This window comes from Phaeodactylum tricornutum, chromosome 1, assembly GCF_000150955.2.
Source record: "Phaeodactylum tricornutum CCAP 1055/1 chromosome 1, whole genome shotgun sequence".
Taxonomy (NCBI): Eukaryota; Bacillariophyta; class Bacillariophyceae; order Surirellales; family Neidiaceae; genus Phaeodactylum; species Phaeodactylum tricornutum.
In genome coordinates this window covers 2,449,188-2,460,259 of record NC_011669.1, presented here as the reverse complement: position 1 = coordinate 2,460,259, position 11,072 = coordinate 2,449,188, and the positions used below count along the sequence as shown (strand labels likewise).

Here is an 11,072-nt window from a genome sequence, read left to right as displayed (position 1 = left end):
TTTATCACTCAATGACTTCACTGTCAGTAAGGGATGCAAGACTGGGTCAAGGTTGGGATGGTAGAGAATGGGATTGTAATATTCTCGTTCGAGTTCCTTGCCACCCAAAAAAGAAAAAGATGTGTAGATTGTCGAACGCGACCAAACCAAAAACTACTCGGGCGAATCGGTGACACAGATCGACGACACCGGTACTATTTTCTACCCGTTCTATTATACACCGTCATTTATGCGTACCACATGCCTGACAGTGACTTCCATTCCTCGAGTGTGAGTGAGGTCCCCCTTGTCCCGCTCACATATCAACACGACACGCAGCCTCTTTTCCCGCACCGCACCGTACCGGCACCCAAAACTACAACTTCCACAAGGCTGTGCCAAATTTGTTTTCAGTGGATATATAGGATTCTGTATTCCAAGAATAAAACGATCAACCACCTAGCTGTGCAAAAGCTTCGCAGAGCCATCGAAATTCGAACCGAGAGCTTTCGACCTTTCTCGCCATGACGAAATCGAATGAGCTAATGTACTGTACTGGTAATACAACTGAACACGATCGCTTCATCGTTCCAAGTGGATTGGTCAATCAGATATAGCGACAGAGAGAGTCACGGATGATAGATTGGCTATCGCTGCTTCCATCACCTTGCGTTTCGAAGCAACAGTAAGGAAATGGCGGGACCGAGATCCGGTTCCGGCCGAACCCGTAAATCCACGCTGGCATCCCGACGGAACAATTCCCAACCCCACACTACGCACAAAAGAGCCCGCCCAACGCTCAATCTTGCCGCATCCGTCGATGAACACATTGATTCTGACGAAGAGGAGCACTTCGAAGATCGCTTGGAAGGTCGGGAGCCGTCCTTAGAAGACGAACAATCCGAAGAAGAGGAAAATGTTGAAGCCAAACGAGTTCGGATGGCACGGGAATATCTCGAACGCATGGATCAACAGTCCGACAGTGACGACACTTCCGATGATGATGATAACGACAACGATAGCGACCAGGACGATGTACAGGATGATCGCGTGGCCCGAAAACTGCAACGCGTGCGACTCAAGCGCGAAGGTACCTTCGAACGCGCAATTGCGGACAAGCTCGCGACTCGCTTGTCTGCCCTCCAACCTCCATCCTACGATACCACTACAGCAGTAGTATCAGTAGCAGTAGGAACAACAGCAACAGTAGCGGCAATTACGACCCCGCGGCAGCAAGCCCAGGCATGGATTGCGGCGGGCCATCAAAGACTACTGCGGGGACACGATCTGACCCCCACTTGCGTCGCCCTTCAATCGGACGGTGCCACCGCCATTTCGGGATCCAAGGATCATTCCGTCATTCTTTGGGATATCGAAACCGCTTCACGGAAAACGCATTTATGCCCCGTGTGGAAGAAAGAAACCGCCGACAGCAGTAAACCACGTACCGTTGGGGAAGTTTTGTCCGTCGCCTGCTCGGACGATGGTCGCTACGCCGCCGTTGGATCCCGGGACGCTACTGTCCGTGTTTTTGACATTCGTTGTCGCTCACAGGCACTTGTCCAAACCTTTACCGGGCATAAAGGCGCCGTCACGTCCCTGGCCTTTCGGACTAATTCACTGCAGCTCTTCTCCGGAAGCGACGATCGCTGTATACGACACTACAATCTCTCGGAAATGCTCTACATCGAAACACTCTACGGGCACCAGTTTGGGGTCACCGACTTGGATTGTCATCGGGATGAACGTCCCGTATCGGTGGGTAAGGACCGGACCGCACGGGCTTGGAAACTGGCGGAAGACACACATTTGATCTTTCGGGGCGGCAGTAAGCTACCCTCCGCTTCCAGCGTTACGGTCGTGAAGGACGATTGGTTCGTGACTGGACACGAAGACGGACACCTGGCTATGTGGAAAACAGACAAGAAAAAGGCGGTGGCACAAATTGCCAACGCACACGGCGACGACACGGAAATTGTAGCGGTCCAAGCTTTGCCGGGCAGTGATCTGGTAGCGTCGGGATCGTACGACGGATACGTTCGTTTCTGGAAGGCATCAACCGGACGGACTTTGGCGGAACGGGGTCTGCAGGCTGTGGGCGAGATTCCGTTGTTCGGGTACGTGAACGATATTGCCTTTGGTCCCAAGGCCCGCTTTTGTGTGGCTGCGGTGGGACAGGAACACCGTCTCGGTCGTTGGAATCGAGTGGCCCAGGCCAAGAACCGCTTGGCTATCGTACAGCTGCAGGCGAACGACACGGCAAGTGACGACGACGACATAATCGTGGAAGACATTGATGGTCCTCCGCAAACGGATACGGCTAGTAGTGCGGACGACGATGCGACTTCCGAAGACGATAGCCAGTAATTATAAACTCGTTTTCCAGTCTATTTTGGCCTAGTCTTGTTGGATAGGTGCGGCCAATCTATCAATGGCGTGCATTGTTGTTGCATGCAAGTCTTGTCAAGGCAGGCGATGATATTCGTGAATTGTGATTTGAGAGTGAGCATGCTCGTTGGGTCAAGTCCATCGCTTTCGGTTACGTCCCCAGTCGTATTTACGCAACGGGTGCAGGATCCTTACCTCTCCGCCGGTTTCCCTGACTATTTTCACGAACCCCCAACAAATAACTGCTTCTCGCCGCATACAGAAACCGCTTTGACAAGTAAGCCTTTTCTAGCATCAAGTGATTCGGTTCGTAGGACTTCGGGCGGGATAGCATCGCCCTTAGTCTCTCACTGTCAAAGCTTAACCAGCGAGCGGTTACATTACTAGGTTTACAGTTTAGTCGTGGTTCTCTTGCTGCGGTAAACCTAAAGTAAGAGCAATTCGTGACCGGACCTAGAGCAGTCAGAGCCGCTACGGTACCTCCGTCGCTCGTTCGAGAAAACCTGACGTTGGTCAAACCATTTCTCACATTGAAAAGGCGGGGCCGACCAAAAGATTTCTCCACGTCAAGCGAGCCCCACAAAAAAGGGGCAGAGAAAACAGAGATAGAGGACTCCCAACAGTTGGCCGGGTGTCATAGTCAGACGCGAGCTTCATGTTGTTTGGAGCGACGGCAGACACACAACACAACAGTCCATACAGTATCCACGTTACTCATCTATCATTCTAGACAGAGGTACATGCAACCCACGAGAGCAATCAGTAACGAGGGATCGGCATAGCGGCGTGCCACACTCCGTGGAAAAAAGGCAACGATAAATACACTCCGTGGAAAAAAGGCAACGATAAATACACACACAAACCGTAGGCTCTATGCCAACAATCAGCGATCACACGCACGCGTGTCGTGCAGCGAACCTTGCGTCTTCACCTCAGCGAAGAATGGTGTTGTTGCTTGCTCTCTGCCTTTCGCTAGTCGCGCCCAGCGTCACAGCCTTTCGTCCCTCGACCCCTCCCGCTGTCCGGAGTTCCGTCTTTGTATCTAGTCGGACAAAGATCTCTTGGGCTGATGCATCTTCGTCTCGTCGAAAACAAATCCTGGGAATGTCCGATAACAAGAATGATTCTCCCGTCGATCGTAAGCCCGCAAGCGAGCCTGGCTTGAAAGCCAGTCTTCGCAACAAATGGGAAGATGAAACACCCGCATCGGAACCAGATGCAGGATTCCTGGAAGGTATCAAACGATGGTTCAATTCCGACGAAGGCCGAGAAGACGTCAAGACCTACTTCATCAGTCTATTCCTTGCGCTACTGCTTCGATTTACAATAATCGAACCCAGATTTATCCCCAGCCTTTCCATGTACCCCACCTTTGAGGTCGGTGACCAACTCGCAGTGGAAAAGGTTACCAAGCGAATCAAACCGTTCTACCGCACCGAGGTCGTCGTCTTTCAACCCCCGCAAGCCTTCCGAGACATTGTGGAAAATCAATACGGAGACAAGTCCAAAGGTAAGGAGGCTTTGATCAAGCGCATTGTTGCAGTTGAGGGCGACAAAGTTGAAATCAAAAATGGCAAGCTGCTTATTAATGATATTGAGCAAGAAGAAGCCTACACGGCCGAAGATGCCCAGTACGCGTTCGGTCCAGTGCGTGTACCTCCCGAAAATGTGCTTGTGCTGGGAGACAATCGCAACCACAGTCTAGACGGACATATTTGGGGATTTTTGCCCACCAAAAATGTGATTGGGCGCGCTGTCTTTGTCTACTGGCCACCGTGGAGAGTCGGGAACGGCGGCATGTTTTAACGAAATCATGCACAGAAGACGTCACCCAGTATGCCGATTCGCAATATACAGAGATGTCAAAAGTAGTGCAAGCAAAGCTGGTCATATATAGAAATGCTGTAAACCTACTAATCCTAACTGACGGCCAGCGCATCCTTCGGCTTCAAGTAGAAGATACAAGCAATGCCCCCGCCGCAAAATTAATATATATCTCCCCAAGCAAAGCGAAAGGCTTATTCCGGGGTCTGTTACTTTCATATGCATTTCCCGGATTCGTGCACCTTACTAACAGTAAGGTAACTGGAAGGTCAACAGTAAATCCCAAGCCCAACGGCCCAGGGATGGCTAGCAAGACAAATTCGAAAATACACTCAAAATATATAAGGTGCCGGGAAGATAATCGGGAAAATCATAAAAGTAGGACTATGTACACTTTGGCCGACGGGGCCCAATTGACAGTAAGTCAAGTCCACGGATGATGAAAACGAAGTGATGTAGATTATAGGCACCACATTTGCTGGACTGTCATCCAAATAGGTAGAGAGTTGGACTTTTTCTCAGAGTCAGTTAAAATGCCGCAATGTTGCAGAAAACTGGTGTGGGTTTTGTACGCCCTCGCAGTGGTTTCTCACGCCACTGTATGTTACAGTGAAGAGCAACAATCCTCTCCAGAGGCGACGACTTGCTTTTCTCCATCATCAAGTTTCGCAGATCACGATGTAGTTTTGGTGAAAATTGGAGGATCTTCCATAACCAACAAGGCACAGAAAGAGACGTTGAACCAGGAAGCATTGGACTGGTTTGCAGAGGCTGTACGACCGGTGCTCTCTCGTAACTTTTGCGCGCCCAGCGGAAGTGACGACATTGTTACTGGAAGAATACATAATAATGAATCTGCATTGGCAAAGGGACGGCCAATTGCTTTTGTCGTAGTGCACGGAGCCGGATCCTTTGGTCACCATCAAGCAAAAGAGTTTGGCTTACAAGGACAGACCGCGGCAGCTCCTACAGAAGCCGCTGTTGACGAAAAGCAAAGACGCTTTGCGATGCAAGGCCTCGCGACGACGCGGCTTTCTGTTCTGCATCTCAATCATTACGTTGTGTCGAGCCTTTTAGCAAACGGCATCAACGCGATCGGTATATCGCCGTGTTTTTCAAACCGCCATATGGAGGCGGATGGAAGAGATACCGTGGCGCAGGAAGAGCTGATACAATCGGTAGAGGCCTCTCTGAAAGCCGGCTTGGTACCAGTTCTGCATGGAGATGCCTGTCTGTACGGTAGAGACGGTGCCGGCATCTTGAGTGGAGACACCGTGGTCGAAATTCTTGCCAAAGCGCCGTGGATTTCCCGAGTGCTTTTTTTGACCGATGTGGATGGTGTCTTTGACAAAGACCCGCGAATGTATTCAGACGCCAATTTATTGCGAAGCATTCAGGTTGACGCCAAAACTGGAAGTATCGTTGGTGTGAAGGTGGACGCCTCGGGCTCATCCCATGAGCAAGATACAACGGGGGGCTTGAAAACCAAGCTGGCTTCGGCCGTGGCGGTTGTCAACCTTGGTTTGAACGTCACGATTGCACGGTGTGGATCGACGAGTGCCCAACAAGCTATTCAAAGCATTGCAGATATCGAGCGAGCTACGATTTTATTCCGATAGCGATGTCCTATAGGCTTCTATCGTTTGTAGCCCTCTATTGCGTTAGTATTGCTCCCTGATGGACCTTGTGTCTTTGAGTCCGGGGAGTAACGGTTAATGCGTGCGACATTCTTCACTGGCTAAATGCAATCAACGCTTGTTTACCTTTGTGTTCATGGTAACGGACTTTCGACCTTCCACACTTTAATTTACAAAGCCATATCCGGGATGTCTCCTTTATGCTTGAGGACTCACATTAAAGCATGCCCATCCATGGCGGTCAGGTAGCGTTGCAATGTTTATATGAATTAGTAGCGACCCTCCGACCCGTGAAGGAGTTGCCCTGATTGTGATGAGCAAAGCATGGATTAGTAAATACGACACCAACAGAATGATCACACACAACGGATATATGGTGCAGGTGTGTGGGTCCGAAGGTAAAGCCTGCAAGTCCAAGACAAGAAAGTTGACAAGCAAGGGCAAAATGGACGCGTTCTTCTAGCACGCCTGTACACGATCAAATCTTGGCGTTGATTCAAGATTCGTCGTATACTTCGTGCGGTCGTTTCGTAGAGACGCATTGGACACGTCGTAGAATCACGTACCTTAACTTCCCTCACACCTTTTTACGCCGGTCTTCCGCTTGTTTTTCCATGCTGGTTTGATACGGGGGTTGAATTGGAGGCGCAATAGGAGCAATATACTGGCTCTCATCGATTGGGTAGCTCTTGTCTGCATCCAAGATCTCGCCGGATGGACTCCAGTCGGACAAGTCGCCACACGCAAGAAAGGGAATATCGATGGAATCCAAAGGATCAGAAAGCTCGTCATGACTATCCGCACCATCTCCATCGCCGGCTTGGCCCTGTCGCAGTTTCCGCAAATTTAGATAGCCCCCGAGATCCAACGGGAGATTCAAGTACGGAGCTCCTTTAAATCGCTGGCACACAACGAAACTCTCCATGGACGAATTGCGCGAGCTGGTGGGTTTCGCAATACTGACCCGTTCAAACAACAGTCGCAATTGTGCATACAAGAATCCAACGTTACGGCCACGAAATATTTTGGCCACAAAAGTTCCCCTTTCGCACAGTACGTGGGTGGTGATCATCATGGCGCTTAACAAGAGCTGTCCTTGTAAGTATTCGTCAACGTCGTGCAGTCCCGTGACGTCGGGAGCGCCGTCACAGACCACGAGTTCCGCGCGATTACCCTGAAAGTGCTTAATAATATCTTGTGCGGTGGACTGAGCTGTTATATCACCCTGTAGACACAAAACGCCATCAATCGGTGCCATTGGCTGCAAATCAACTGCAACAATACTAGGTTCTTCGGGTTGTTCGTCTATGTCTAAACTAGTCCTGCTCAAGTCGTTGGCTAGAGCATCGGACGCTTGATCGGAATTTGCGCCGGCATCCCCTGTCGCATGATTTAATTCGTAAAGCTTATCGCTGAGCACTTGCGACCAACTACCGGGTGCGGCGCACAGATCGACGGCTCGTTGAACGCGCAGTGGTTCAATTGTGTTACCGAGTGAGGCAGGAGCCCCACGGGCACCGAAAATGTCGAACTCGGCGTCAACCTGGAGCAGCTTGAATGCTGATCGAGCTCTGTAGCCCTTTTCTTTGGCGAGTCGATAGAAGACGTCGCGTTTGTCTCGAGATAGACGTCCCATCGTATTCTAATTGGGTTGGGCTGGGCTGGGCTCGTTTCGTTTCTTGGTCTTCCGGACATGTTTGCTTACAGTTAGTATTCGTGTGCGGGTGTGATGGCCTGTCGATCGGTTGTTGGGTCGCCTGGCAGACACGATCCATGCATTCCCCAATCAAAATGATTACAGTTCAAAACCCAATTCTCCGGGTATCCAACCTAACTCACGTCAGGGTTACTTCTCGAATTCCAAGCTGCGACGACATCATCTCAAAAACATAACCTTGTCACTCGACAACAGTCCAAAAATTCTTGTCGTCACATAATATTGTACCAGCCTATCCTTCTCTGCTTCGGCCATCCGAACGAACCTGCATGAATCGCCTATTCCCTTGGATAGAGAGATTATCTGATATACAAAGCGAAGTCGTGCAACAAAGAAGCGCTCTGCACACAGAGATCTACTACGTTGGCAGGCTTTACCGTTGTTAGTGAGAGTCTTGCTTCCGATCTTTGGGAGATTGCATCTGCACACGTCCTTTGAGAATCCAAGCATTGCGAAAATGGCATCCATTACACTGAATCGTTCTCGTTTCACCATGATAACTGCGATAGGCATGAGTCATCCGCGCTCTCACGGCACGCCTCGAAGCGTTCTACTGTTGCTGTTGCGTCAATTTTCCTCCAAGGACTGGAACGGCAAAGGTACCGATTCGGCTTCGCGAAGCGGCCCTGTCCTCATCAAGAAGACACCCCGGAGTGCCGCTGCAGCAAAGCTTCGATCCACGGCCCCATCTTTGAACGGTAGTACGACCGATAGCACCACCGGTGCGGTCAAACATCATCCCGCCCACCACTATATTAATGGCGGCACTCCCTGCGATCCCGCTCCACCACCGTACAATCTAGCCGAATACGGAGAAGAATCCTTGTACACGCTCGTGCTTCTGCGGCACGGAGAATCAGAATGGAATAAATTGAATCAATACACAGGTAAGCTTCCGTACCTTTACAAATGTTGCTGTCGCAGAGGAAACCCACCTGTAGAAGTTTCCCCTTTGGCTGGCCCCTTGATTCTTGCTTTTTGTGTATCGCACTGACTTGTCTACTACTCGCCCATCCCTTTGAATGGCAGGCTGGTGTGATGTCAACCTGACCTCAACGGGTGAAATGGAAGCAAGAACAGCAGGTCGACTCTTGTACGAAAACGGTATTGAGCTAGACCACGCCTTTACCAGTGTGCTGAGACGGGCTTCGTTTAGTTGCAACATGATGTTGAACATGGCCAATCAGCACTGGGTACCCGTTACTAAAACATGGCGACTTAACGAACGCCATTACGGGGCGTTGCAAGGTTATAACAAAGACACGGCATACAAAGAGCTCGGACTAGATCAGGAACTCGTCATGCAAATGCGAAGATCCTACGATGTTCGACCTCCACGAATGCTAGATGATCATCCGTACTGGCACGGTACTGACCGGAGGTGGGTACATCAAAGCTTGTCTATACGCTGCATTAAGACAGTGTGCAATTCACCGTTCCGCTTCATCTCCGTTTTAGGTATCGAAAATTGTCACCGGACCAGTTGGACAGTTCCCGAGCAGAATCACTGAAAGACGCTGCAGAGCGCATCATGCCCTTCTACAACTCAGTCGTTGTACCATCCATGCGATCCGGCAACAAATGCATAATTGTGTCCCACGCCAACACCATTCGAACTCTGATAAAAAATATTGACGGTATCAGCGACGAAGATATCAAGGGTATGTCCATTCCCACTGGCATTCCCCTTTTGTACCGACTGGACAAAAACATGAAACCTGTCGACCCGCAAATTGAATTGGAATTTCGATATATGGTGGAACCTAAAGGGTGCGTAGAAGGATCACATCGCATCGCATTACAAGCTTAGCTTGTTGTCAGTCTCCTTTTCTAAACGAGATACTTGTTTTGTCGCTCTCTTCAGCTACACTTGGGGCACATCCCGTGAACACGGTTTTCACGGTGTGTATCTGGGTGATTTGGAGCGCTTACAAGAGATTCAACGCAGGCGGGACGCTACAAATCGCGACTGGCAACGGATTATTCTACGCAACATTGGCCGAGCACTGGGTTGGAATGATCTGGAATCATCAACGAGTCTCGGAGCCAAAACTGAGCCTAATGCATACGGCACATCCAACCCCAAAGTAGTCGAGACAAGACAGTTATGGTGGCAGATTCACACCAAAATGCAAACATCGGAGTACAGCAATATGCTTTTGTTGGTGAAGATGGAGGATGCCTTGGAGGAGCTCATGTACCAGCGAAAACAAAAGTACATTACCCAAGCGGCTTATGCCAAGATGATTGACCAAATTCATTTGGATACAGAAGGGTCTGTCGTGGAGCCCTTTTGTGAGTTGGCTGAGCGTCACGATAGGGAAGAGCGACAGCGTATTTGGTACGAGAGTTTGACACTCGATCTCGAGGAAGAGTGCTTGATCAAATAGTGATCGACGCGTTTACCAGAGTGGATCGTGCGTCCATGGACGACAACGAATCGATGTTCTAGCTACTATACATACATATGGTCGTTCGTGAATTGAAAAATTAAGCATACCGGGTGGCATGCATACAATAAAAGATCTGTTGATACATCCGATAGCGTCTACGTACAGATGATACAGACTTACTCACAGGCCGTTTGAAACTGAATTCTCGTCCTCAGCCTGCGTTTCTTCGACCAGTTCTCCAATTTTCGAAATTACTTCTCTTTCGTATCGCCAGGGAAAATGTTCGGCAATTTCTTCTTCCCAAGAAATCACCGTCGTGGCTGTAGGGACCATTGGCCGGTAACGCGCCATTGCAGTTTCCAACAACGCCAGCTCGGCGATGGTCCACGGCAGTGGAGAATCCGACCTTTGGGGAGAGTGTGTTGAATTGTTACCAGGACTCTTAATCGATTCGGAGTGTACGTCATCGTTCGGCAGCGGCGAATTCTGTGCTGCAAACTGTTCGTTGCTTTGTTCCCTCCGTATGGATTCAGATTCTTGTTGCTGCTCTACTTCGATGATTGCGAGCAGGTACTGGTAAGCATGTTCCTCCACCTGTTGTTTCGTCCATCCCGTTTCCTCCGCCACAATGGCGGGCCAGTCTTCGTCGTGACAGTGTCTCGCAAAGGGAGAGTTAAAGACTGCGTGGCGATCGGCCAGCGGTAAGCGATCGTACGGCACGGAAGGTTCACTAGCTGACCTACCGTGCTCCGGAGACGACGAGCGCGCTCCGTTGGTAGTCGTTGTCGGAAGCAGCTGCTCGGGACTCAGTTCTAACGAATCACTCATGCAGTCGTTCCTGTTGCTGATCAGTACCATCCGGGCCTGATCATCGGTCGCTGGCTTTCAACTATGGGAACGTTACCGAAAAAGGCAGAAACAATCCTTGTCATGAAACTGTAAAACAGGCGACGTCTCGAAAAGTTGTGTTCGGATGCCAAAGCGTTGGTGCCACTGGCAAGATTGTGTGTCACGTTTCCCAACATTTCCCAACCTTGGAGGGCTGACGGTAAGTGGGGTTGGATTGCGTTCCATTGGCTTGGCTTGACGGTGCGCTTTTTCCGAGCCTTATGCCGTACCTCTCCAGCTGGCCAT

At 50.2% G+C, this 11,072-nt stretch overlaps 4 protein-coding genes across 4 annotated transcripts; 3 read left to right on the top strand and 1 right to left on the bottom strand.

Moving 5' to 3' along the window:
- Positions 1–553: 553 nt before the first annotated feature.
- PHATRDRAFT_17974 (predicted protein) lies at positions 554–2,214 on the top strand (the record flags this gene model as incomplete). The annotated part of the gene is made up of 2 exons (XM_002177486.1): positions 554–1,069; positions 1,187–2,214. Coding segments are annotated over exons 1-2 (1,425 nt in total), but the record flags the coding sequence as incomplete, so codon positions are not given.
- A 1,422-nt stretch (positions 2,215–3,636) lies between these two features.
- On the top strand, positions 3,637–4,173 carry PHATRDRAFT_9241 (predicted protein; the record flags this gene model as incomplete). Its single annotated transcript, XM_002177485.1, has 1 exon — positions 3,637–4,173. A coding segment is annotated over one exon (537 nt), but the record flags the coding sequence as incomplete, so codon positions are not given.
- Positions 4,174–6,405: 2,232 nt separating this feature from the next.
- PHATRDRAFT_17967 (predicted protein) lies at positions 6,406–7,489 on the bottom strand (the record flags this gene model as incomplete). The annotated part of the gene is made up of 3 exons (XM_002176947.1): positions 7,181–7,489; positions 6,698–7,144; positions 6,406–6,622 (listed from the first exon to the last, which is right to left on the bottom strand). Exons 1-3 carry the CDS (start codon positions 7,462–7,464, stop codon positions 6,406–6,408), a joined length of 948 nt encoding a protein of 315 aa, XP_002176983.1. The 5' UTR covers positions 7,465–7,489.
- Positions 7,490–7,775: 286 nt separating this feature from the next.
- On the top strand, positions 7,776–10,920 carry PGAM_2 (predicted protein). Its single transcript, XM_002177484.1, has 4 exons — positions 7,776–8,432; positions 8,575–8,926; positions 9,004–9,315; positions 9,410–10,920. Exons 1-4 carry the CDS (start codon positions 8,003–8,005, stop codon positions 9,933–9,935), a joined length of 1,620 nt encoding a protein of 539 aa, XP_002177520.1. The 5' UTR covers positions 7,776–8,002; the 3' UTR covers positions 9,936–10,920.
- Positions 10,921–11,072: the final 152 nt, after the last annotated feature.

Coding starts and splice junctions, on each gene's coding strand:
- PGAM_2 (XM_002177484.1), top strand. CDS start 8,003: ATGGCATCCATTACACTGAATCGTTCTCGTTTCACCATGATAACTGCG. Junction 8,927..9,003: donor TGGCACGGTACTGACCGGAG/GTGGGTACATCA, acceptor TCTCCGTTTTAG/GTATCGAAAATTGTCACCGG. Junction 9,316..9,409: donor TATATGGTGGAACCTAAAGG/GTGCGTAGAAGG, acceptor CGCTCTCTTCAG/CTACACTTGGGGCACATCCC.